Below are 26,693 nucleotides of genomic sequence, written 5' to 3' on the forward strand. Positions count from 1 at the left end.
AATGTGTAAAATCCTCATCCAAGTAAGAAGTGTTTAGTGGATGCTGGGCCTGTGCATGTTGTATGAATTAAACCTTTTGAAGCAGCGGACCAACCAAAGGATACTAGCCTGCATCATTCCTCAATTAAAAACACATGCTCCCCAAGACATGATCGAGTTCTGGAACAATTTTTAGAATGGTCACTCGTCATGTGTTGGTATAGTGTGACGCCTAAATTTTTCGCATGTCGCCTGTTTGAAAACACAAGAGTTAAAAAAAAAAAAAAGATTCTGTTGGACAAACTACAGTATGGACTAAATAAATGCCCCTTTCTTCCAGACCTTGTCACAGTCTGAACTCCTGATAATGGATGCGCCTGATCCTGTGCTGCCTCTGCATGTTTGAAAACCCCAAAGACCAATGCACTCATGTCTTTTATTTTCTCTTTCTCTACCTGCAGATCATCTGATACTCAAATACCAAAGAAAGACGGTGAGTTCACTTCAGTTTGTGGTAAAGTCCAACTTCTGTAACATTCTAATTGTCTCGTTTTTTTTTTCCTCATTCATTGCAGTGCCTACTCCAGCTGTATAGCAAATGCAGTATTTTGTTGGAGCAACAAGAGGCCAGCATCATGAGAACAGAAGCGTACCACATGCATAAAAGTGTTTTATGGTTGTTGGAGCTCAGTTGGATGATCAATAAAAAATGTACTTACGTTAAATGTTTCTCACACTTGTGTTAGATTCTTTTGGATCCACTTTAGGAATAGAAAGAGGAGGTTAATCGTTCATTTAAAACAAAAGTATTTAACAGTTGCAGTTGTGTGCAGTGTAACAAATAACGCCACAACAATTAATTAAGTCTATCGTTCAACAATTGATGCTGTTTTTGGCACATGCATTGAATGACTTTGTTTCTGAACATGTTTCAAAAATACTTTGTCCAAAAAAAAAAAAATCATGGATCACATCAGTCTGCATTTAAAGAGAAAATCCCAAAAGATTGTGTGACTAAAAGAGGTCTCCAAATTTATTTGCGATATTCTAAAATTGACCTTATATGTTAAGTTTTGCCATTAGAAATGTGTCAAGTAAAAAGACTGCCTTTATTTTATATTGTATTTTAAAATTTATTGATAATAAATGCAGTCCACAAGACTCATTCTTTTTCTTAAATAAAATGAATTATGGTAAGTCAAGCGTAACTGTGGCAACACTGCTGAGAAACCTCTTTGCTTTGTAATGACACTGCAATGGCCCTTGACTGACAGGATCAGGATTTTGCCATTCGCTATTCCCCGATTTACCTACTCTTGAATTTGCAAACATCTACTAAAAAAAAAAAAAAAAAATCTATTCATGCCTTCTGTAATGTCCTAAAATGCTATCTTAACCTGTTCCTTCTACATACGCCATGTTATGTTATGCGAGAAGTTGCTAGCATCAACCACCAGCTGCTAGCCGGTCGGCTTGACAGAGAACAGCACCGCGATGGAAGACACCCATCATAAAGGCAAGTGAGGCTTCCTATAAGATTAACCTCGGAGAAAAAAAACACAGTTTTTTTTTAAACTTCTGCAGACGAAGCACAGAAAGTTCCTGATCCGCTTTTAGCATTAGCGAAGCTAAGATGGTAACAGGTAGTTAGTTGCTCAACATACAGTAAAGTAAGTACAGTTCTCATGACAGTGTCGTTTGAAATAAATGTATTCACAAAAATAAGCATATTTATGTATCAACGAGTCACAAATGTATATAAAATAGCCAATAGGATAGAAGTAATCATATTTTTTGGTATGCTTGGGGAAGGTGTCATACTATTTATGCCACTTCCAGTGCATTTTTTGAAAATCAGATCCGTAAACCAAGTTGGTGGAAAAGTCTGCCAAAAAAGCAACAACTACATACTCAGGGTAATTTGAAATATCATGCAAAACAACATACATGAGTCACAGACCTCAACCTTTATTTCTCTCACTGAAATTACAGTCAAAAGCAAATTTGACACCTCTTGGTGGTCTCTGGTCATGACAATCAAAATGTCAGGAATTTTTTGTTGTTGAAAGTGAATGTTGTGTATTCCTCAAGAGTAAACGTCATCATTGTTACAACTTTTCTGTGAGTGGCTCAAGTTCCCCACACCGCTAATTTATGTCAAGACTCACGAGAACAATCCAAACACCCATGACTCGTTTAGTCCATGAATGAGTCAGAGTAGATTACTGTACTGTTAATGTGTGAATTTGTCATGCTTTAGTTCTAAGACACGAAACAAACACAAGTCAATGTAGTTTTACACAGTAAACACGTTACATCCACAAGTATGATGCATACAGAAGAGGAACGAGTCTTTCAGTTAGCTCATTTTCAACATGAGCAATGTCAACATAAGTAAATATGCTGATTGAATTCAGCAACAGCAGCCATCGTCAATGCGATCATCATGAGAAAGACTCTTCCAGGTCAGACCGTTGATTTCATGGAAATCAAAGTTTCTGTAACATGACAACTTTCTCACCTCAGCCACAATTTTTAACCCTGTAACTGAGACACTCAAACACAATCTAATGCCACCCAAAAATCTGCCTTTTACAAAGATAATAATGATTCATTTGGTTTGCTTATTTTAGACATCTTGAATTTCCACAAAATGTGAGCGTTGGGGTGAGTCAATTGTCTTGAACGACTATAGTATGATGAAAATGAAAGATGAATCAAGCAGTGCACTCCATTTAGCATTTGGCATTTTAGCTCTTCTGTTGGATGGCATTAGATTGTACATGTGTGCCTGACGTGGCAGGTGACAAGGACTTCAATCAAAATGTGGAAAAAAATGTTCAGTCTGATTTTCTTTAAATATATGCCAAACAGCATGATTTTTTTTAAATTAAAAAGTACAAACGCTTGACAGAAAATAGTATGGAAACATAAATATCAACTTTTGCTGTTCTTGAAAAGCAGCTCAATGGTGAATCGTTTTCTGAGTTAAAATCCAATGTGAATTACCATCAGACTTTCACTCCTTGATAAAATGGAAAGAATTCCCTTCTTAACAGAAGACTTTCAATCATTCCTGGTCCTGTGGGGCCACCAGACGTCGGCGAGTCGAAGCGCTACGTTTCTTCAGCAAGTGTTTGAGCTGAAAGAAAGACACAGAGGCTTGTAAAAGTATCCCGACATCTTGAACTTTTCCTCATTTGGTCATGTTACAACCACAAAAGTAAATGCATTTTATTGAAATCATCATGTGATAGATCAGTAGTGGGCAAAGTACAGGCTCGGGGCCACCTTTTATGAATATAATATACTGTATATTATAATTTTTGTTGAACTAACTGAGCTATTTGTTTAATTAAAATTTACTTATTTATCTGTAATAATTTATCAAATGTAGTAATTTTTTTGTTGGGAATAAAATAACCCACAAATGGATGAATGGATAGATATTTAGCGGTACATGTTTTATTTATATTTAAATACTACATATACAGCTTTTTAATTAATTACCCGTATTTTCCGCACTAAAAGGCACACTGGATTATGAGGCACACCTTCAATGAATGGCCTATTTTGTAATTTTTTTCATATATTTGACACACTGGATTATAAAACGCAATCTACAATGCATCCACTAGATGGAGCTACACTCCTTCCCTTCGACTCGAGAGGCGTTCATGACCACCTCCAAAAAATGTAAATTAACGATTACTTCAATGAAACTACGAAAATTGAAAATAATGCATCAAAGCAGAAAATCAAGCGAGGAAATCACAAAATAAATTCTATATCCCCCTTACAGAATTTCTTTTGGCATTTCCTTGAGCGTAGCTCCAACAGAACGATCAGATGTCAGTAAAATGTAGGAGACTGGACTGTCTCAAAAGTGTTTGTTATTTATTCCTTTGTTGTGTATTGTATTCACAAACGAGGAAATCACAAAATAATTGGTTTATGAATTCAAATGACATGAATTATACAAATGCTATTTTGAAATGACAATGTTATTGTTTCATTGTTAAAGTAGTCTACTTCACTTATTTGAATGATATCCATGTTTTGCAGTCATACAAAGCTCTTTTTTTTTTGTTTGTTTTGTTTTTTTTTTTGGTTTTTTTTTTTGCTTTGAGGGTCACCACAAATGTATCCCTGATCTGGCCGGTGTATTACTTTGGCTTCCTGTTTTTTCACTTCTGTTTTCTAACAACCCACTGATTGGGTGACTTCTGAAGGCAAGTTGCGTCAGTTGATTTTATTTTGGGGTTTCAGAGTAAAAAGGCATTTAATACTTTTACATGCCACATTTTTTTGCAAACGCACACACACACACACACAAACACGCACGCACACGCACACACACACACACACACACACACACACACACACACACGCACACATGCGCACATACAGAAACCATGTATCTATCATCTTCTTTCCACTTCACAATTATGTGTCACGTTGTGTTGGTCTTTCACACGAAATCCCAATAAAATACATTTATGTTTGTGAAAACATAACCAAATCACATGAAAATGGAAACAGAGTGAAGACAAGAAAGAAAATGAAAGAGATGACATCAGTGGGTTGGATTTTATCTGGGCAGTTCCTTTTTCTAATACGACACTCAAAGGACACAACAGAAGGTTGACATGTGCTAGTAACTATCCATCTGTAATCTGAATCAGAGCAAGGGGGGCGGGGGGCAAATGCATTTGTATTTTTCAGATTTGTCATTTTCATTGCAGTTCACAATTAGATGCTACATTTTGTAGCTTGAGCACATGAAATTCCAATGTGGACAAGTTAAAGCCACTGTATGTATAACTGGAGGCTACATTTGATTTTTAAAACAGATAGGCCAGGTCATTCACCAAGGAGGGAAAAATACATCCTAAATAAATGGTAAAATGTAGATGGAAAAAAATATAATAAAGAATGTATCTCACATGCTCCCCTTCCGGGCCACCCTGTAGAAGATGCGCCGGCAGGCTGTTCTCCATATTGCGGATGCTCGGATCAGCTCCTCTACTCAGTAGGAGCCGCAGGATCTCCTCCTGCCTGGGGTTGCCATGGAGACAAGCCGCCATGTGCAAAGCCGTGTGGCCATGTGCCTGGAAGCAGACATTGGGCTTTGAGATACACTGTCCACACAACGACTTTACACAATGAAACCAAACGCGGGAAACTCACTTTCATGTTGACAAAGTCTTTTACATTGTGCATGGGGATGCTGAGCAGATAGTGAAGCAAAACAACATTCCCTTCCTTCACAGCCAAATGCAACACTGTCTTGCTGCTTTTGATTTCCTGCAATTTGGAGATCGGGGGTGTGGGGAGATGGAGGGTAGGGGAGCACAACAAAATCACAATAAGTCGTGCTGGAACATGCAAATATGACTAGAAAGAAAATGAAAGTGATGACATCATTGTGGTTGGATTTGGTATTTCCCCTTTTTTAATTCAACGCTCACTGGAAGAAACAAAGATACATATGTATCTATTAAAAGCCTTTGCAAAAATAATGACATTGCGTTAGATAGGTTAGATATTAGATATCCCGGAATTAGAACGACTCGCGACTCTTCCGAAAACATCAGAATAAAAAAAGCTGAATGCACGTAGCCAAGTGAAACCGAGCGATGCCAAAAGCACATTGGACGGTGGCCGAGACGAGCCACTGGCTATTTTGAGTCATAGCGCGAACAGTTTCATCACATTTGCAAGTGCCTCTCAAAATTATTATTATTTTTTTTTTGTTTGTTTTTTTTTTTCCAGTACAATTTTTTTAGCCATGGGCCTACAGAAAGACAGCAGTTTCGACTGGCAACAAAGAAAAAGGGAAAGTGATGCAAACCACAGTGGATTTAAGGAAGGAGATAATCGGTAAGTACAAAAATGGTGTGTGTGCTACGAATATTGCTAACCATTATAGCTTGGCTAAGTCGACAATTTCAACTGCATTTATTGTATGAATACAGGGATTACAAGTTTTTAAATCAATAGGAATTAACATCGGAATTTCTTGCATTTGGAGGTTGAGAACGAATTAAACTCATTTACATTATTTCCTATGGGAAAAAAATTCTGGTGTCTAACAAATCAGACTTTGAACACTTCACAAGAACAAATTATGTTCGAACTCTGTGGTTCCACTGTATCGTCTTATTCTAATTTAACTGCGTGAATTACTGCATGAATTGAGTGTTTGATAGGCTAATCTATGTTATTTTCAAATATAACCTCAAATGAAATGAAATCACATTTGATATAGCAAATGTAAAAAAAACACTATTGCAACAGATGTACATTTGTACTCCACCTGGCTGAGTGGTGAGGCGCCCGCGTTGAGAAGCACCTGCACACAGGAGAGCTTCTCTGCAGCTTTGGCCTGCAGGTTCACATCCACCATCTCGCAGGCAAACAAAGCCTTCATGGTGACACAATGAGAAATGGCTGCACAGTGTAGGGGGGTCATACCTAGGACAAAAATGACAAGTCAATGTCCGTAATAGTAACAGCGACATAGATAGTATGAGGTACAATGAGGGACAAAAAGATCACATCCAGTAAAAAGGGAAAAACAAGAATTGTGTTCGCTAATAATTATTTCTTTCTTTAACTTTTTAGGTGTGATGTAAAACATTCATTGAACAACCATTGAACTAGAAATCTGACTTATTGATGGCAAAAAGTGCAACACAAAGTGAGCTGTTTAGGCAAGTTCGCGTGAGTTTCTTCACATGGACTCGTTCTTCATGTTTACTAGCCCGGTGACGACGTCATTACATTTTTTGTGTACAGAGGTTAATTTCTTTTGACGTGTTACAATTGCATAATTAAATTTAGTATTGTACACAATTGTGAGAATGTATTCTAATGTGTCATTATATGGTGTGACATTACCTTCGAAGTCTCTGGCCTCGAGGTTGACGGCGGGTCTGTTGGTCAGAATTATCTGGAAAATAAAATGGCATTCATTTATATTGTGTACAAATAGGAGCGCGGCAAGCACTAGATCCCATACAAATATGCTTCTAGTAGCGTTATGTTTTGCTGCGTTCATGTTCACTTGGCAGAAGGAATAAATAGGGCGACTCCCTCTAAAAATGTAAAACTGAAGAAGCCTTTTTGGATTAAAGTTGAAATGTCTTCAACAAACACGAATAGTTCAGTTGCCTCGATTAAACTATTGTGCATTACCTTGACCCGGACGACTAAGAATCTACACAGAAATCTTGAAAAACATTATCTCCAATTTTTTCCCCTTCTTCCAAGAAACAAATCATTGGTGGTTGATTTTTTGTTGTGTTTTTTTTTTTTTTTAGTAAGACTAGAGAAACATCTATCCATTATCATGAGCCGCTTATCCTCACGAAGGTTGTAGGCGTGCTGTACCCTATCCCAGCTCACTTTGGGTAGTAGATGGGGCAATAAAGAAAACATCCATCCATTTTCAACATTGCTTATCTTGAACAGGGTCACGGGAGCCTATCCCAGCTGACTCCGGCCAGAAGGCAGACTACACCCTGAACTGGACACCAGTCAGTTGCCGGGCACATATAGAGACAAACAACCATTTACACCTACATCCTCACTGAGTGGGAACTGATCCCACGCTGCCTGCTCACAAATCAGGCGAGTGTACCAAAACATATTTTTAAAAAACAAGAACAACTAACAACTTCCAACAATTTGGTGCGCTACATATTTTTCACCTAGTATCACTCCAAAGTGGTTCAGTCCCATACCTGCAATATCCTCGCTAAGCCATCGTGAGCGGCCAGGTGAAGAGCACTTTGCCCTTTGACATCACAAGCGTTGATGTCAGCTCCAAATGACAACAGATCTTCAACAATGTCTGGCTGGTTTGCTGTCACCGCCACCAGTAAGGCAGTCTGTAAATACAAATCGAGAAATTATATAATCCACGCATGCTCACAATTGAAGTATATGTCCACGTATTAAAATGAAAATATTTTTTTCCATACTTTGCCTTTATGCTCTTTAGCATCAAGCTTTTCTAAATCCCTCAGCTTCTCTGCTGCAGCGAAGGCCCACTCCCTGAGACCCTTAGCAGTGTAGATATGCAGGATGCTGACAAATCAAACCAACCAAAAACAAATTAGGCAAAAACACATACTGGGTAACTTAAGTTTTTGAACATGACTCTGATTTTTTTTTAAAAATTGTAAAATAGAAACATTTTGTCATGAAATTATCTTCCCATCTGTTGTCTATAGCATCTGTCCAGTTGAGGGTCGTAGGTGAGCTGGAGCCTAGCCCAACTGACTTTTGCAGCCCTTACTGGTTAGTTTAGATAATCAAATTGGTTAGTATTCAAATCGACATACATATATGTTTTTGGAATGGAGGAGGAAGCGCACACACAAGCGCAGGGAGAACGTGCAAGCCTCAAATAGGAAGTCTGTGGCTGAGATTTGAACTCTGAACCTTAGAACTGTGAGGCAGACGGGCTAAACACTAGCACACAGTACTGCCATTATGAAATCATCATTGTCATATATATGAAAACAAATCGATATAATAAAACTTGGAATTTCCAATTATTCTGTGAAGTGGCTTTTTATTTGTGACAAATGACGGTAAATGTGTGGGAAGCCTTTCAACTCATTCATTTGGCCCTGCTTCCTATAAGAGGTGAATATATTCCATGTATGACTCACTGACTTTTGTTTTTGTTTCTAAGATTACCAGACGTCAACACACTCAGACAGTTTAGCAGAGTGTCAAAATAGTAATACAGAGTCATTCATAAAACAGTGCACATTGATGTGGTTGTGAAGAAGTTGTTATTGGTTGTGTTTTAAAACACTTTTTTTTTGACATATCACATGTTTCTTTGAGTTCATAGGACACTTTTCCTATTGTTCAATGAAAAAACTCACATGGGTACTTGTGATTTTATTCTATCGTGCTGTGTTAATATTATCACAGTCAAGCGTAACAAGCTAATAAATATATTTGAAAGAAAAAAAAAGACGTGTTTGAAGAAAAGGGAGATTTGTAAACTACAGGTTTGATAGAGGCTTTTGTACTGAAAACAACTACAAACAACAGTTAGAACAGCCATTCAGTCCAACTTCTGTCAATTCATCTCTCTCTCTCTCTCTCTCTCTCTCTCTCTCTCTCTCTCTCTGTCTCTCTCTCTCTCTCTCTCTCTCTCTCTCTTTCTAAAAAAAAGCAAGTGCCGTGTAGTGGAGTGGAATGCTTCTCAAGGGTAACGACAGTCACGAATCTGAGAGTCTGCTTTCCACAATATTCCAGTATGGCAGCAAGGGAAGGAAAGCATCCAGTTAAGGGCTTGACTTTGTTGTTGTTCCCGATAATAGACAGAAGCCTATGGAAGTTGTAAAAACACCAGAGCATGTGTCTCATGAATTGTTGTGACACATCTAATTTAACCTTTGAAGCAGTATTATGCTCTTTACTTGTTGCACTTGAAATCCTGTGTCTATTTATACAGTACCTGTATTTGTTTTGTGGGTGGTCGTTCATTTGTTAATAAGTTAATCATCTTTAATTATAAAACGTTAGACAGTAATTAACATTCATCAACATTGCCTCTTGAGAGAGGGAAAGAGGCCCGTGTTGGTGGCGAAAGGAGACTCTCACTTGGCTTGTGACCGACGGTGTCACTGAGGTTTTTAAATTGGGGAAAAGCAAAGTGATGGGTAGCACGATGACATTCATTTTGTCTTCTTATTAGCTGAAATAGGTTTAAGTTTTTTTGTTATGTTTTTTTAAATCAGACAATGGTCTTTTTCAAGTGAAGAAAAAAACCTCTAACCAAGCTTATAGTTTGGGCTGTCATCGCCTGAGCTGATCCTGACAAGGCTACGAACCACCCCCAAACCCACTCCCATTGCCGCACAGCAATGTGTCCCTAATGATGGTGCCATCTCTGAGGAGCAGGATGACACGTTCTCACACAATTGGGACACATTGCTCCAGAGTGCGGCAAGGGGATGGAGCGCAGCTTAACTAATCAAAAAAAGTTATTGCAAAAAAAAAAAAATTACAACACAAAAAAAAGCCACATCAACACGAAACAACACATCTTTCCAGCTATATGTGCACCGTTATGGCAGTATTATTATTATTATTATTATTTTATTATTACCCCGCGACCCTTGTGAGGATAAGCGGATCAGAAAATGGATGGATGGATATTTTTAAATGAATATACCCCCAAAAAAACACCCTCAAAATACTGAAGCCGCAAAACTTGAAGTACGAATTGGCGTGCGATCACTATACTTCTATATTGACATCTTTTTACATTGTGTTGTCATCTGCAGAGGTTGAAAAAAAATAGCAAGCATATCTTGACAAGTACTGTTTCTTTTGATCACTGCCTAAATTGAGACAGTATTTCCCGTGGTTCAAAACACACAGCAGTCCTCCAAAAAGTCCTCCAAATGTTTAAGGTAAAGTTCAAATCCCAAGTTAACTGTACGCACGCACACACACACACACACACACACACACACACACAGATGACCACTCACGTGTCTCCGTCCTCATCCTGGCCAATGATTCTACTGTAGTCCATGTCTCTCATCAGCATTCTGGCCTTCTCTAGTGTGCCGGTATCCATCCAAGACCCAAAAGTAGAATGAGGGGCCTGACTTGGTTCCAGAGGGGACCAAGTAGAAGCCGCGCCCTGATCTGCAGCTTCCATCAGACAGTCCTGCTCAAAAGAACACCGGCTCAAAGTTGACTTGAAATCATTCATGTAAATGCTTTCACAATAGACTCCAGCTTCAGAAGAAATTTTCCTCACGTAGGACTGTGACGCAAATCCTTGAAGCTGCTGCTGGGAGCTGAAATCTGAATCCATTGGGACGTCATAGCCCACAGGGAAGCTTGGTCCAGGTTGATTGGGGTCATAAGAGAGAGCAGACCCTTGCATTGGAGCCCACTGCTCACATGTCATAGCTGGCATGTCTGTATAGTTGCTTGATGCGCCTGAATAAGAGACAAAGAGGCCTAGGTACGGTGCTGTAATTGTAGACACAGCGACTTGGTGCTCTTTAACATTTGGCCACTTGCTTGCTATTCAGTGTGTGCAATATGACATGTGTAGACCAAACCTCTGATATGCGGCAACTCCAGGCACCTTGCACCTCATCATCATCATGATCATTATTATATTTGATGTCGTCAAAAGGTTTGCGAAGTCATCTCTAGTACAGTGTTTCCCAACCTTTACTGCGCCAATGCACACGTTTCAACAATAGGGGTGGAACAAAAAACAATTTGTATCGGGAAATCATTTTTTGATTGATGCAAGTGCATTGAATCTTTCCACTTTAAAATATCCCCAGATGCATATTGAATCATCTTTAATTGTATTTTTATATATATATAAGGAAATGGCACATATGTAGAACTGACAGGTTCATTAGAACGTATGTAAATTGACAACAAACGAGTCATTGCATCATACCCCTCACCAACTGAGCCGTACCATATTGAATTGAATCGTAATCCCACAGAGTCGATCCACATAGAATCCTTCCACTCTCATTTTGAACCGTACTTGAATCATTTCGCACTCCACGCATCGAAAACCGAATCAATTTGTCTTTTGTGGAGAGAATTTGCACATTATTCACTGCAGCACACCCAATGATCTCTCACGGCACACTCACGTGCCGTGGCACACTGGTTGGGAGTCACTGCTCCAGTTGGATCAAATTTAATTGTGAAGGTGAACTCCAATTTGATTATAAAGTTTTTAAACACTTTTTACAGTTGATCGTAAAGGTTTCCTAAGAACAGATAATGAGGCTTTTTCTTGGCTTTATTTTCTGCCTTGGTTCAGGAGATTTTCACAAATGGTACGCTGAATATAGGTGTTTCACAAATATGTTCACATAGAATCCCAGAGAATGAGGTTATTGTTTCTGAGATATTTGGGACATTCTTGTACGGGAATTATCAAAGTCTTACCTGCGCAGCTCAGTTGTTCTGGAGTCTGCAGGTGCTGTGAGAGGAATTATAAAAAAAAAAAAAAGGATCTCATATAAGACGGTACACAATACTGGACTACGAACTGCGAAGATACTATGAGTTGTCTTTCTTACAGTCAGCATGCTGTGACCAGCGAGACCAGTTGTGTTTGGAGGGTACGAGGTGAGACCCGAGGACGTCTCTCGCTTCCTCTTCTGTTCCAATAGTTTTTTCACTGTGGGCAGAGTGTAGCATGGCTTCTCCTTTGGCGCTGTGTGGCAACAACCGTAAATATGCTGAATTTACTTCCACTTACACTGTCGTGTCAAAGAGCAGGCAGAAAAGTAGCGGTTTGCATGCCCAGTATGCCTCACAGTTCTGAGGTTCCGGGTTTGAATCTTACAGAGCTATATATAGAACTCTACTCATATCATTGATCTATCTATTGATCTAAGTTGTGCTCTGGTTATTTCCTTTGACAGGTGAGTACAAGAGGAAAAAGTCACACATTACAGAACAAAAGTTTCCACTGCATGATCTGACACACAGACTCCATTTGGAAGACATGTGAGGTTTAACAGAAAACCTTCACCATGGGATTGCCTACATCTTTTCTAGGCTCTGTTTTGCTCACGGAAACACAAACCACATCTTCCTGACTGTGAAACCAAACACAGTAGACGTCAAAGCATTGTCACATTCACTTGTCCGCTGAGGTTGTTATTATTCCACGAGAGTGCTTTTTTTGCTCCATATTTTTGATGATCCCTTCGCTACTTGTTGTTATGTTTTTCTTTAGATTACATTCGGTTTTGTTGTTGGTTTTGTCTCCACCTGTTCTTGTCATACCTTGTGTTAACCAGTCGGCTCCCTCAAACCTTTGTGTCTTGTCCAGGTGTTTCTTGTTGTGTCGTCACTTTGCTTGTATTTAGTTCCGTGGGTTCTGTCAGTCTTTGTTTTCTTGTGATTTTTCAGGACTTTGTTTGAGTACTTCAGTTAGTTTTTTTTCCAGTGTACTGCTGTTTGTATTTTTTATTCATATAATTTACTCAGTCCACCCTGCTTCTGCCTCCCTGCTTTTTGGGGTCTTCTACCTACCATCACGCAAAACCTGACACTTGTATGTATTCTATTTGACAGCAAGCACTGCCACATGCAGTCAACAGCCTGAATGCTGCCTAGTGTGAGTAATTATTACCATAGACACCATTTACAGCACATACCTGTATACCTAGACCTTGCCTTGAGTGCTGAATCATACATTGATGAAACTGTGAAGATGCCTTATACTTGGAGGTGTATCAACCGTTTTACACACAAAGTCAGAACTCATGTGATGTAGAAAATAAACCACTACTTTCGAATGTCTTAAGCCATTCCAAAACCAATTTGCAGGTAGATTTTGTAAATTTTGTGGCTAATATCATGGTCACATTCAATATGGCGGAGGCGCTGACGTATCGCACATAAAGGGCCACCCCTCCAGGTGGTGTCTGCAGCAGAAATGGAAAAAAGAAAATTAAATACGACCTTCATTTTAGATGTCAAAGGGGTTTTGTGGTTTCTGTTTTTTTTTTTTTCTGTATGAAAAAAGGTTCTGATCCTTGCCTTGTACTCATTGTTTGGAATTCCCTTCTCCCATACAATATCGTGAACGTGCCAGTCCACCGCAACCCTTTCGTTTCATCGTTGATGGTGCTGACATGATACAGACGAATCTTTGAGTAGCACTCAGATATAGTATACCTTGTAAGAGAGCATTTTAAATTGCATTCTTACAGATGAAATGTGCATGTTAGTGGTGTTAGTGATTTAGTGGTACAACCGAATGCCATACACGGTAGCATTTTTGTCGCAAAGACTGTGTCACACAGAAATAATTCTATTTAAGTTGGGTGGGCTGAGTGAGTGGCAACGTAATACTATAGAGGCGCTGGTGTCTTCTCTTCCCCGACAGCAAGTAAGCGGCATTGTTCGTCCATTCATATATAAGTCCGTGCCTTCAGCACCATTTCTGGAAATACTTCCTTTTCAGAATGTATGTATTTGAACCTGTTCGTGCAATTTTGACCATGTGTGGATTAGAAAAAAAAAAAGAATTAAATCCATCCATTAAAAAAATCAATCAAAAGCTTTGAAAAAGATCCGTGTGAGTGTGTGTAAACATAACAACTGATGATGACTGTTGTCTTTTCTTTCTCAGTGTGTCCTCAAATATTATAAGGAAATCAAACCAGCGAATAATTTGTTAAATCAGTTGCCGTTTCTAGCTCCAAATTTACAACAATTGGTCCTTGTGGGGTTGTTATGTGCCCCCTAAAGGTCAATTGAAATGACTAATGAGTTTCATGCTTGAGTTGATGTGCTACTACACATTACTCACTGTGAGCCACTTGATCTTTACGTGGAAATGTCAACAGGTCACAGGATAGAAAACAAAACAAAAAAAAAAAGTGAAATATCAAGACTTAACCTATTACAGTCCACAGCAGCTCAGAGAAGTTGGTTGCAGTGTTATACACAATGTGAGCACAAGTACTGAGATATCCAGCCATCGTATTTTTTTATGCTCCTTATCCTCTTTAGTGTCGCGGGGAGCAAGAGCTTATCCCAGCTCAGTTTAGCGAAAAGACAAAAGCAGACTACACTGGTCACCAGTCAATCACAGCCAAATATTTACAGAATTAATTAAGTAATGAGCGATTGTGATAGACCCCTTAACTCACTTTGAATCTTAATGTTGTAGCAAAACATTTTTGTACAATTGTTTATGGGATGGCCGTATGGCTCGACAGTTGATGTAAGAGCCAGTTGTCCCGATTTGTTTTGTCCATTTAATTGGGACTCGGAGCGTGATCCTTGGGTTAGTCTTGGATTGCCCTTTGCTATATTCAAATATGGTACGTGGAAAGCCCTGGACACTGAGTCATGTGCGTGGGAGCAAAGACGGGGATTCCAACGACCTTTCTCTTCTGTGCTCCCTCCTCACAGAATGAACGAAAGAAAGAAAGAAAGCGACAGACAGAAACAAGCAGCACTGTGCCAATTTCCTCATTTTGTGGTCAAACAGAATCAGAGAGCATGGAAATATTTATTTAAAAAAAGACAGAGAATTTCAGTTGTTCAGGCAAACACCGGCAGCACATGCAAACACAGAAGGTCTATCGAGGCCGAGTGTACACCATAACTACATTACTTAAACATACTTTACAGAAATTGTTGGAAAATGTCAATTAAAATACAGAGTCAGTATTTAAAGCTATGAGTAAGTAAGTGAAGTCATGAGTAAGAGATTCATAGTAACATCGACAATCACTGGGTGGGAATGACATGTTAGATGTCCATTCATGGCAGAACATGAATGGAAAAAGTGATTGAAATGGACTCACCTTTATCAAAGTGCATGTCTCTTAGGTCTTGGTCTTGGTTGGTTTGAGAGGGTATGACCAACAGCCTGTGCAGATGTGTAATGTGTCACACGTGCTTGTCTTCAGTTTGTCTGCCTTGTTGTTGACTACTCAACACTGCTTGTACACACTGAATACACCGCCCAGCCCCACCGCCCACACACGTGTGTGCGTGAGTTATCCACGCCCATTCATGTGTGTATGTGCGCACGCTTGTGTCTGTATGTGCGGTTGTGTATGTACTTCTCACTCTCACTCTCAAAATATAATATACATTCTGAACTAAGACGACTGTAATGAATGATATGAATGACATCATCATCATTTTTAGGTTTTCCCGATAAAGTACAGTATTCATGTTGCATTAATAACGTCTATAAAAATAAACATTGTAATGTAACACAAAGAGCAAAACACAATGACTTAATCGTAGGCTAGACGCATTCTGGTGTTAACAATAATCAATGAAATATACATATATCTTGCTCAATGCTAAAATGTCCTTTTCACGCGGTAAAATGACTTCAAATAATTGCATGGCATAAACAAGGCTGCCAGATAATGATGATACAAATACTAATTTGAGATATAAAAATAAAAAGAATCTGGCATTAGAAAGTGTACAGGATGAAACAAATGAAACGTAGCACAAAAGCTTTGTGTATTTTGTAATTTCATTAACACAAATTTGATCTCTGTAGTAAGATTTTGATATCTCAATAAGAAGAAGAATGACTAGTATTATTGTTGTTGTTGAAGATGGTGTTCTTGTTCTTGATATTATTCTTGCTGTTATTTTCAACACTGTATTTTTCACTCCATTTTTAACACACACAGAGAAAATTCTTCTCCTGTACATTTGATTTAATTTGATCATTGTTAAAGAAGGAAGAAAAAAGGAAAAGAAAACTCTCCAGGCCTGCTTAAAAAAAAACTAATCAACAAATCACAGCAATAGATTTATAAAATTATGACCAGTAATCTAACGGTAACAAAATGAAAAACGAATTTCAGACTAAAGTGATAATGCAAGTCTAAGTAGATGTTTTGTTTTGTTTTGTTTATTTTTTTAAAGTTGTGTTCATGAGAAATATGTAAGTTCATAAAACACCGAAACACATTTTTTCTATGCAAATGTGCCAAGTTGTTGAAGTGGGTTTGTTATAAATTTCGTGTTTAACGTTTTAAAACGCAGTGATTTGAGGACGCTGGGAAGCTCAGAGTCGTCAGGTTGATTAAAAGTTTTTTAAAGGAACCTTGTGCCAAATGGCTGAGGAATGGGCGTGTCTAACCAACCCAAGCTGCAGCGTTTGATGCTGTGGGCCACATTATTTTAGTGGCTCACTTACAGCACCTTGCGGGCAGTAGTGGTAGCGCCTTGGATGTGCTTCTAATTTACACAAGATTGAATTGAATTGAATTGAATACAACTTTATTGTCAAATGTCACATTGTGACATTATAATACTGTACAGTCGGCTACCTCAGTCCATCAATCCATCCATTTTCTAAATCCTCAGGGTCGTGGGCGCTACTTCATTGTTCATTAAAAATAACAGCAGGTTTTATTCCTAAAATGTATATTTATTATTGTAAGTCACCATAATGTGCAGTTTGAGCTTATTAGCAATGCGCCACAGTAAAATGAAAAAAGGCACTTAATTAATAATTCACTTCAAATGTAATGCAGATAAAGGTGAATATAAAATTGCATCTAAGTAAATGTTAAGTTAGGGCAGTGTTTCTCAAATAGTGTGGCGCGCCCCCCAGGGGGGCGCGAGGCTCTGTCAAGGTGGGCGCGTTTGACCTCGGCTTTTTTATTTTGATTTTTTTTTAACTGTCCTAGAAGCTTGTGGAGGCTCTCAGTCGTACAGGAAAGTTCCATCGTAGAAAGGGTTCTGTCAGTCGTCATCTCTACCTGTGGGTAAAAAACCAAAAACAAAAAAGGACGTTTCGCTTCTCTCACAGAAGCTTCCTCAGCGGCAGTCTAACTGTCCTAGAATAAAGTGCAATTGCACCTCAACTCCATTAGGGGGCAGTGACGCTCTCATTGGCAGAGTGTGCGCAGGGAGCATTCGCTTGGTGTTTTGTTTGCACTGAGCATGCGCGCTTTGCGCACCAAACAGAGTATGAGTAGACACGAAGTCAACCGGCGGGCGTAGAGAGACGGAGGTAAGAGACAAACGAAAGTCTCCCTGTTGAGATGTGCGCTTCGTTCGGGGTATATTTGGGAAAATAATGACGAGAGATTAATTTTCTTCACTTAACTCAAACTCGTAGCATGTTTATTTTGCCGACTGCACTGAGAGCAGCCGCTTCTCATCACTACTGAACAGGAAGAAGACATTTCGCGCCGAACACAGACCGGATATGGCGTAGTAATTTGGGTTGCCAGATCCGTTCTAAATAAACAAGTATTATGTGCCAATGACACATTTCAATCATAAAGAACACATCACAGCATTACAGAAATGAGGATACAAGATATCGTTTCTTAACACTCCCGAAAGCCAAGACGAAGCGTATGTAGCACTTGGCTTCACTCTGACTACGGTGGGAGACGAAAGACCCGTGTCTAATTACTGTGTCTAAAAATGTTGGCAGCGGACAGCATGAAGCCAAATAAATTAAGGCGTCACTTAAAGACATTACACCCCAATCACGCTGATAAGCCGAGTTTTTTTCAGCGAAAACGTACCGAATATTGCCAACAATCATCCCGCTTTGTGACTGCTACTCGTAGCCATTAATCCAGACATCATCTTTGATTTTAAAAAAAAATCAGCACAAATTATTTTATATATTTTTGTTTTGCTGGTTAAAGTTGTTTTAATATTGTGCTCCTGAGATAATGTTAGTGATTAGTTTGAATGCATTATTAGTTATTGATTTTATGTGATTTTATTTTTCAGTATCATATGGTTTGACATGGTCAGTCAAAAAAATATGTATAGTTAAATTTTATTTGAATTTCAGATGCACTTTAAATCTTTTCTGCTACAGTTACTAAAGCTATTCTTTATTGTAAGTTGGTCCAAATTTCTTTCTTTTTTATTCTCTTATACGTTAATAAATATACAGTGTTATGAAAAGGTGTACTTATAACAATTTTATAGACAAATGATACTATTTATAGTCGTGCGGGGGAGTGGGGGGGGCGAGAGATGTTTTCCTCTTCCTAGGGGGGGCATGACAGAAAATAATTGAGAACCACTGAGTTACGGGGAAAAAAAACAGTTCTCATTGATTAGATGCAAATGCTATGTACTTACTGCGATTGGCTGGCAACTAGTTCAGGTTGTACCCCACCTACTGCCCAAAAGACAACTAGGATAGGCTCCAGCATGCCTGCAACACTTCTGAGGATCAGCGAATTAGAAAATGGATGGATGAATGGATGCATTGTACTTGAAAGTTAAATACAACTGAAAGATTTGAAGGGGAACAATTTACTGCTCTGTCCTCACTGGAAGTTGTATGTTTTTGGTTGTAAAATGGCTTTAGAGATGCCATGGGTTCAAGAACTTTGTTACACATCACACACTAAGTCCTACTGGAGGGGGTAGAGGTATGGGAGGAGGGGGTTTAGGAGGTTGGGGTGTGCAGGGGGTGCGGGAGACGTACTTGGCGCATACGCTCACAGACTGTCCAATGCCCATATGTCTCTACTACATCACACTAACGACGGAATGTCGACATTATATCATATAAATTGGCTGAACGCCAAGTGGACTTTTTTTCATCTGCAAGGGGCATTTTCACATGGTGGGGAATTTAAAAGCGCTGACCATGAACAACTATAGTCATTGGAATGGCATCAGGAGTTGAATTTTGAGTCATGTATTTTTTTTAATCTATGTCAGTTGTGACTCACTCGCGTGTGGTGTAAGGCAAGCATTGCTGCCGGGCAGTGCTGATCAACACTCATTCACTTTTGGTGCACTGGCTTCAAACATACTTTATCCATCCATCCATTTTCTGATCCACTTATCCCAGCTGTCTTTGGGCAGTAGGCGGGGGACACCCTGAACTGGTTTCCAGCCAATCGCAGGGCACACAGAGACAAACAACCATCCACGCTCACACTCACACCTAGGGACAATTTAGACTCTAAATTTTAGAGTGTCCAATCAGCCTGCCATGCATGTTTTTGAAATGTGGGAGGAAACCGGAGTGCCCGGAGAAAACCCACGCGGGCACGGGGAGAACATGCAAACTCCACACAGGAAGACCGGAGCTGGATATCACTGTTGTACTTTTTATTTAGTTTGTTTTATTGTTTGTTTGGGGGTTTTTTTGCACATACCGTTTAATACTTTTCATACTTTTTTTAAAACACTTTTATAATCATTAATTTATTAATTGATTTTTTTTTTTTACATTGAGAGCTGTGCTACATTAAACCTTCATCAACATCTAGGTTTTAAGTTGGTCATTTATTTTAAATTTGATCGGTAAATCGGTACAGCAGTTAAGTCCAGCTGTTTTTACCGAATGCAGCTGGCAAAGGTGACGCTGCACAACAGCACTCTAAAAGAGTAATCCATAACTCCATCACATCACAGATGGCTTACCGTAATGCACTTGCCTTTGGAGTCAGCGAGTCATCCCTGAAATGTCTGTTGGTTCAATATGTTCCACAAGAATCTGTATTTTTAGTTGGACACACAGAAAAGCAACACACTCACACACAACAGTACGAGTACAGATATGACATTTTTGTATGGACAGCGCCCTCCGCTGTTAAGAAGAGAGAACCAGCCTTGAAGCAATGTTCCCTCTTAATTTTTCATATGTCTGGGCAAAGAGACAAGCTCCCTGAGCACACCAAGGACGACTGTGACGAACATCAGCAGTGTTCGCTGTGGCCACACACTAGTATCACACCTGGAATCATAGAAAGTTAATGGCTTATTAAAAGAATCAAATTACAACAACAATTTCCATAACTTTACTTTTAATATAACTAATTTGGCCCACTTGGAGTGAAAAAGACAAAACTCATTGATTGTTCGTGAGAGTCCAACTTTAGTTTTGGTCGGTGAGGTGCAGTTTTGGCCTAGATGAGGGTCTTGCTCTGGAAGAAATGAAAGATACACATCTTTCAGATGTAACATTTTGTTCACATTAACACATTTTCTACAATGTGTGCTGTATCTTGTGATACAGCGTTTTTCAGCATTTGTCCTGCTCATAAATGATCTAGTCATAATATAATTCAATGTTTAATATCCATAAATAAAACACCTTAATAAATGTCACTAGAATATGCACAAATCTGACTTTTACTTTAGTTTTCACGTCTGTCCTTCTCACTTCTCCAATGGTTGCACACTTGAGTCTTCATATACAGTATCTGTTTCTTGTATTTATGTGTTTGAGGGCTGGGTTGAGTCGCGGGTAACGTCATGGAGAGGGGACGAGCCAAGTTGGGGAAATATTGGTTCTGGCAGTTAGTCTGAGTGTGGAGCGCGTGGGTGTGAGTTGTTTCTAACAGCGACTCCTGTGAATGTGTGTTAATTGTCCCTTTGTTTCTTAAAAAAAAACGAACAGATTGCATCAGCGACTGCGTGCATCCTTCTGTCCTTACTGAAGGGCATTACAATATGTTAGTTGCTCCATGTACAGCACTTTGTATGCAGCGATGGCTGTTTGAAAGTGCTCTAGAAATACAGTTGAGTTCAGTTGAAGCACTTCAGAAAAAGGGGCGGACGGGAGACTTTCGTTTTCGCAGGGGTGTAAGAACCTAAAAACGAGAACTGCAGTTCGTTGCATCATCTCTTGTTCGAGGATGGCACACATACTGCAGGTAAGAGCATATAAACTCCCCCATCCATATCCATAGAAAAGTGCTTGTCGGCAGTGTGTGTGCATATATACATATCAGTGGTGGATGCTGGTCTTTCAAGGAGGGGAAGCTCAATTTCGGCCTACATCATAAAATGTGTCTGTTTATTTATACGTGAATTCAACTCTCCGTTCCTTTTCAAGAAAATGATCTGTGACCCTGTCATACCAACAAGAAGTCTTTTCCAGGGTCTTAACTGTGGTGACATAAGTCAGTCTGCGAACACAAGCAACTACAATAAAACACACCAGAAATGAAATATTAAGCTGTCGCAAGTCCTTTGCAACAAAGAGAGTGTCGCTAAGATTATGAGAAGAAGTCTCTAGTTCAACTCAGAACAGAGTGAGAATTGAAAAATGCTCCCACGGATGCCGACACCAAAGGATCAGTGATTGGCTCATTTCGCTGTCAATCAAAAAGAGATTCAGCCTCAGAGAGATCATCCAATCATCATGAAGAAAAGCTGAGCTTCTGCACGCCCAAGGCCAGCCGATACACGCCCACTGTCCATAGACTCCCAGAGACGCTGAGCGTCCGATGGGCGGGACAAAACCAGCATTTATCCAATGACTCGTCTCATTTCAATGCATTGGGACAACCGACACTGAACTCTCTAGGTGCCCAGCGTCCACACAGTTGAAAGCTCAGTGAAGCTGCGGGAATGAATGAGAAGAGAGTCGCGTCGTAACCAGTAATAAGAACCCGATTCGGAACAAAAGTTGAGCGCGTTGTAGCGCATAATTAGCCAATGACATGTACACACATACAGTATATTTGAACACTTATTTTTTGACATTTTAGGGGAAGCTGAGCCTCCCTTGCAGTCTTAGAACAATCGCCTCTGATACATATACATATATACAAAAAAAAAAAAACAGTGCAAAGTGAATACATGCGCGTAATGGTCCATGAAATGTTAGCGTGCCTGAAAGAACCTTCATCATGCTATTTTAAACTTTCCACAGTTAACTTTCGGCATGCATATATATATATATATATATATATATATATATATATATGGAGAGAGAGAGAGAGAGAGAGAGAGAGAGAGAGAGAGAGTGCTGTGAAATAGGATTTGCTCCCTACCTGATTTTTCTGTGTTCTTTGCATAGTTATCACTACAAAGTTTTCAGTTCATCAAACCAATTTTAATATCACATAGAGACTACCCAAGGAAAGACAAAATGCAGTTTCTAAATGCCAATTTAATTTCAGACCTCGCTGGCCTCAATTCAAGTCAGTGTTCACGACTGCACCATAAGAAATATACTGTCCAAAAAACATGGTAGAGTTCCCAGGTGAAAACCACTCTTGTCCAAAAAGAACACAAATGCTGTCTCACATTTGCCAAAAGACATCTTGATGATCCTCAAGACCTTTGGAAAAAAAATTCTGTGGACTGATGAGTCAAAAATTGATCTTTTTGGAAGATATGCGGCCTATTACGTCTGGGATAAAAATGGCACAGCATTTGATCAAAGGAACATTATACCAACAATGAAGCATGGTCGTGGCAGTGTGATTGTCTGGGGTTGCTTTGCTAACTCAGGAGCAGGACAACTTGCTGTGATTGATGGGACAATGAATTCTGCTGTATACCAGAAAGTCCTGAAGGCAAACGTCCAGCAATGAGTTTTATTTATATACAGTATATGTGTGTGTGTGTGTGTGTGTGTGTGTGTGTGTGTGTGTGTGTGTGTGTGTGTATATACACACACACACACACACACACACATATATATATATATACACACACACTATAACTGTACCTACTGCTTGATACACCCATGATCGTCATTGTAACCCTGGCGATATTCAGGTAATTGGTAACTAGTTTACCATGACACATGTTAGGTGTTAATTTTGGACAGAAGATTAATTATTTAAATGGTATTTGTAGAGCACAATATCGTGGTTTGGAGTTTGAAATCTACCACTAGTGAGTCGTGTGAACAGCTGTACAGCGTAAGTGTTCGCAACATTACAAGATGTAAATATGTTTTTTTTTGGACTGTGAAATTATATGAACTGTGTTATCTGTTCTTTAGAGGGGAGATCATTTGTGTTTTTCCACGTGCTTTGCATGCACCCAACACACCGGAACGTATTGAGTAAGTGTGTCTGCATCTCACAACATTGGGTTGTAATGATATTTGTTCTGCACTTTAAGTTTAATGTAAATGTAAAGTATTGTGGCTTGGAAATAATGTATTTTTATTTCTGTTTCCCTATTAAGCAAGCTACTGCTGTTGTCTATTATGGTGTAATTGTCTTTAATCTGTTAGATAATTTTCTTTGATCTCTTAGATCACTTTTAGAACTCTTAAAACCTTAAAATTCAGTTAACATCTCAGTCTTTCATCTTATTGGTGTACAATTTTTCATTGTTCAGTCGGGAATAAAGCCCACATAAAAATTATTTGTGTTCAGTCCAGTCTTTCCAAAGACCCGGCTATATATATATATATATAGAAAAATTTCTATCTATCTATTTTATTTGCTTCATTATTTTGTATTTCAGAAAGTCCACAGCGAAGCACAGGGAAAATGGCATGCAGCAAAGTATTTATCTTGTTATTTTGCGTACTTTGCAGTCAGTATTACAGGAAGGAAAACCACAATCGAATACAGAAACATGGGTGAAAAAGGTCACCTCCAAGCATAGAGGTGTTATGAATATGGTTTTCTTTTTCTGTTCTCTGTTAAAGACCAGGCTGTGGCACAGAAAGGTAAGTTAACACGAGAGGGCACACACAACTCAACAAGACACTCATTACCCAAAACATTAGCTACACTTTGCTGTTGTGAAAAAAAAATCTTGCTGCAAACATGATTTCATTGTAGAGGAGTTTCACTGTTTAACAAGATAGTTGACTGCACTGAAGGGTCACGTACCAGACTGTGTTGCAATGTAAGTAGTTTGTAAAGTGTTTAAAAAAATAACATCCTTTTCTACTTTTATTCGAGTTTTAATTTGACTTTGCTGGTTTGACTATTTCTGTATTTTATTATTATTATCAACATCTTTAATATATGGTTGTTTAAATAGCATTCTCACTGGGCACAAAAATAGGGCCACTCAAGTTATGATTTGTTTTTTTTGTTTTGGTCCACTACAGGTCAGGACTCAAAATGTTTCCTTTTTTTTTATGGGGGAATATTGTGACATCAATTTATAATATTGTAGTAATAGAGTTGGACTGCATCCCAATGAAATGTGTTTCTAATGTATGGTCATTTATCCTCTCTCAAAATAGGCCAAAACATGAGAAACAGTTCCACGTATGATATAGTGCAGTTCTAAACCACACAGCAAACTGCACCCAGTAAACATAGTGTTAAATGAATACCTACCTCTCTGATCAGGCTTGATTCAATTTTTCCAGCCTTCTCTTTTGCGCCCACTCACCATGTGTTATGGGTTGTCTACTCACCAGACAGCCCTGTGTCATGCTACAGGATTGAGCCTGGCGTGCTGGCAGGTATTATAAGTGCAGATGTGCTGTTGACCCTCATCATCGTCACCATCACCTACCGATATGCCATCAATCGGAGTCGCAAAAATCACAAGCACAGAGAAAAGAGTAAGGCAATACCACGTGTGTGTGTGTGTGTGTGCGTGCGTGCGTGCGTGCGTGCGTGTGCGTGCGTGCGTGTGCGCACACGTGTTCCAGTAATGATGACTCATTTATTCCCCCCCTCCCCCCCACGTGACATCTCTTCACAGACGATCGCGAAGTGTATATGAATGTGCGGACCTTGAAGAAGACCTGACTGTTTTTGGATGAGTTTTGTTTATTTTTTTCCCAGAAACAAAACAAAAAATAAGCAGGCAGACTTTTTTTTTTTTTAAATCATCCTGAAATCAGAAAAATCACTGTTAGTTAGACATCACTCACTCAGGGATCTTTGGCACCTATCAAAAAGAAAAATAAAGTCATTTTGTTTTTAACAATGTGAATAATTAAGTTGTAACGATGAAAGAATGCAGTTGCAATTTATGAGAATGAAGTCATAATTTTTCTGTGGAATATAACTGCCCAAAGGAATGAATATTGTGACTATATTGTCATTACAGTTTATAGGCCTATACCTCTATTGCTGATGCTGTTATATCTGTGTCTCCATTATTTGCAACAAATAAAGAAAGTAAATGAGTGAAATGTTATGCTGATCCTGCAATAAGTGAGGAAACAAATTTTGTAAATAGTAACTTCTCTTCATGGACGCCCTCCTTCTCCTCCTCCTCCAAACACAATCACATGTCCACACGTAAGCTTCCCTTCACTAAGTCTGCCTCATCCTCTTCCTCTGGAAAATCACTTCTGATTGACAACATCTTCTTTATGGACAAGACCGTGCACAACATGAAGGACACTTTTTGTATTGCGAGTTCACTATTTGGTAAGTGCTGTGCTACATCCTTAAACTGTGCTCTACTTGTATAATAACCTGATCATGAACATGTCTTGCAGGCCCTGGAAGACAAGGTACATTGGTTTTATTTGAGTCAGAGTGATGTTTTGCTTGATGTTTCAGTTATTTCTTTGTGTCTTTGGTAGAATGTGGCTCTTGTTATCTCATCAGCATGCATTCCGTCATAGGCATTATTGTCTCTGATATCTTCTTGACCATCTTCATTGCGGGCTCTGTTTTCTACTTGTTGACCCTCCTCAAGAAAAGGACAGAGCGGGATGGTGAGCATTAAACTTATAAATGCCTTTTTTTTTTTTTGGTTTGTTTTTTCTTTTTTTTTCTTTTTTTTGCGATCAATCATTAATTTGCATATCTTTAATGGACTAACAGCAAAAATACATGCAGAACCAGAAGAGATAACAGAATCTCCCTATCAGGTGTCAATTCTAATTTCATTTTCTTTTAGATTAAAACAAAAGAAAAGAAATGAATGGCATGTTAATGTGCTCTTCTTTTGTAGGAGTTGCATGGAATTCAATCAGATGTGTACAGTGAACTTCAACACTTCAGGAAATGAAATCCGGTCTTTTTCAGTTCCATGTTCCATTGCATTAACTTTATGCATTGTTCCATTGTGTACTGCTAAATCTCATGTCCTGTTTTGCTCTCGTGAATAAAATGATATGTGCTACAACGAAGGTTCATTGATAACAAATAATATTATCCATCCATCTATCCGTCCATTCATTTTCTCATCCGCCTATCCTCATGCTCAAGCTGTCTTTGGGCAGTACACCCTGAACCGGTTGCCAGCCAATTACAGGGCACATATAAACAAACAAGCATTCACGTTCACAATCACACGTTGGGACAATTTAGAGTGTTACATTAACCTGCCACGCATGTTTTTGGAATGTGCGAGGAAGTCGGAGTACCCGGAGAAAACCCACGCAGGCACAGGGAGACCATGCTAACTCCACACAGGAAGGCCGGAGTCGGAATCGAACCTTCACCTCTACACTGTGCGGTGGACGTACTAACCAGTCGGCCACTGTGCCACCTAAATTA

At 39.1% G+C, this 26,693-nt stretch overlaps 2 protein-coding genes and 1 long non-coding RNA gene across 7 annotated transcripts; 2 read left to right on the plus strand and 1 right to left on the minus strand.

The window, feature by feature from the left end:
- Positions 1-1,927: 1,927 nt before the first annotated feature.
- nfkbid (nuclear factor of kappa light polypeptide gene enhancer in B-cells inhibitor, delta) lies at positions 1,928-15,533 on the minus strand. Its single transcript, XM_019872839.1, has 12 exons — positions 15,345-15,533; positions 12,090-12,226; positions 11,956-11,989; positions 10,784-10,968; positions 10,509-10,690; positions 7,968-8,073; positions 7,728-7,874; positions 6,883-6,934; positions 6,299-6,456; positions 5,170-5,286; positions 4,926-5,090; positions 1,928-3,121 (listed from the first exon to the last, which is right to left on the minus strand). The coding sequence occupies exons 1-12, from the start codon at positions 15,358-15,360 to the stop codon at positions 3,050-3,052; spliced, it is 1,371 nt and encodes a 456-aa protein (XP_019728398.1). The 5' UTR covers positions 15,361-15,533; the 3' UTR covers positions 1,928-3,049.
- Positions 5,764-26,324, plus strand: LOC109517600 (transmembrane immune signaling adaptor TYROBP). 5 transcript variants are annotated; one of them, XM_019872847.1, is made up of 7 exons: positions 23,728-23,802; positions 23,918-23,938; positions 24,937-25,613; positions 25,685-25,699; positions 25,772-25,906; positions 26,016-26,062; positions 26,146-26,324. In XM_019872847.1, the coding sequence occupies exons 3-7, from the start codon at positions 25,472-25,474 to the stop codon at positions 26,200-26,202; spliced, it is 396 nt and encodes a 131-aa protein (XP_019728406.1). In that variant the 5' UTR covers positions 23,728-23,802; positions 23,918-23,938; positions 24,937-25,471; the 3' UTR covers positions 26,203-26,324. The 5 variants fall into 5 exon arrangements, with proteins under 5 accessions (XP_019728410.1, XP_019728411.1, XP_019728406.1 ...); XM_019872848.1 differs by having other exon boundaries at positions 25,814-25,906; XM_019872849.1 differs by lacking the exon at positions 25,685-25,699 and having other exon boundaries at positions 25,814-25,906.
- LOC109517602 (uncharacterized) lies at positions 22,971-23,603 on the plus strand. Its single transcript, XR_002168582.1, has 2 exons — positions 22,971-23,028; positions 23,110-23,603. It is a non-coding gene; the product is annotated as an uncharacterized LOC109517602 (long non-coding RNA).
- Positions 26,325-26,693: the final 369 nt, after the last annotated feature.

This window comes from Hippocampus comes, unplaced genomic scaffold (assembly GCF_001891065.2).
Source record: "Hippocampus comes isolate QL1 unplaced genomic scaffold, H_comes_QL1_v1.1 scaffold242, whole genome shotgun sequence".
NCBI lineage: Eukaryota > Metazoa > Chordata > Actinopteri > Syngnathiformes > Syngnathidae > Hippocampus > Hippocampus comes.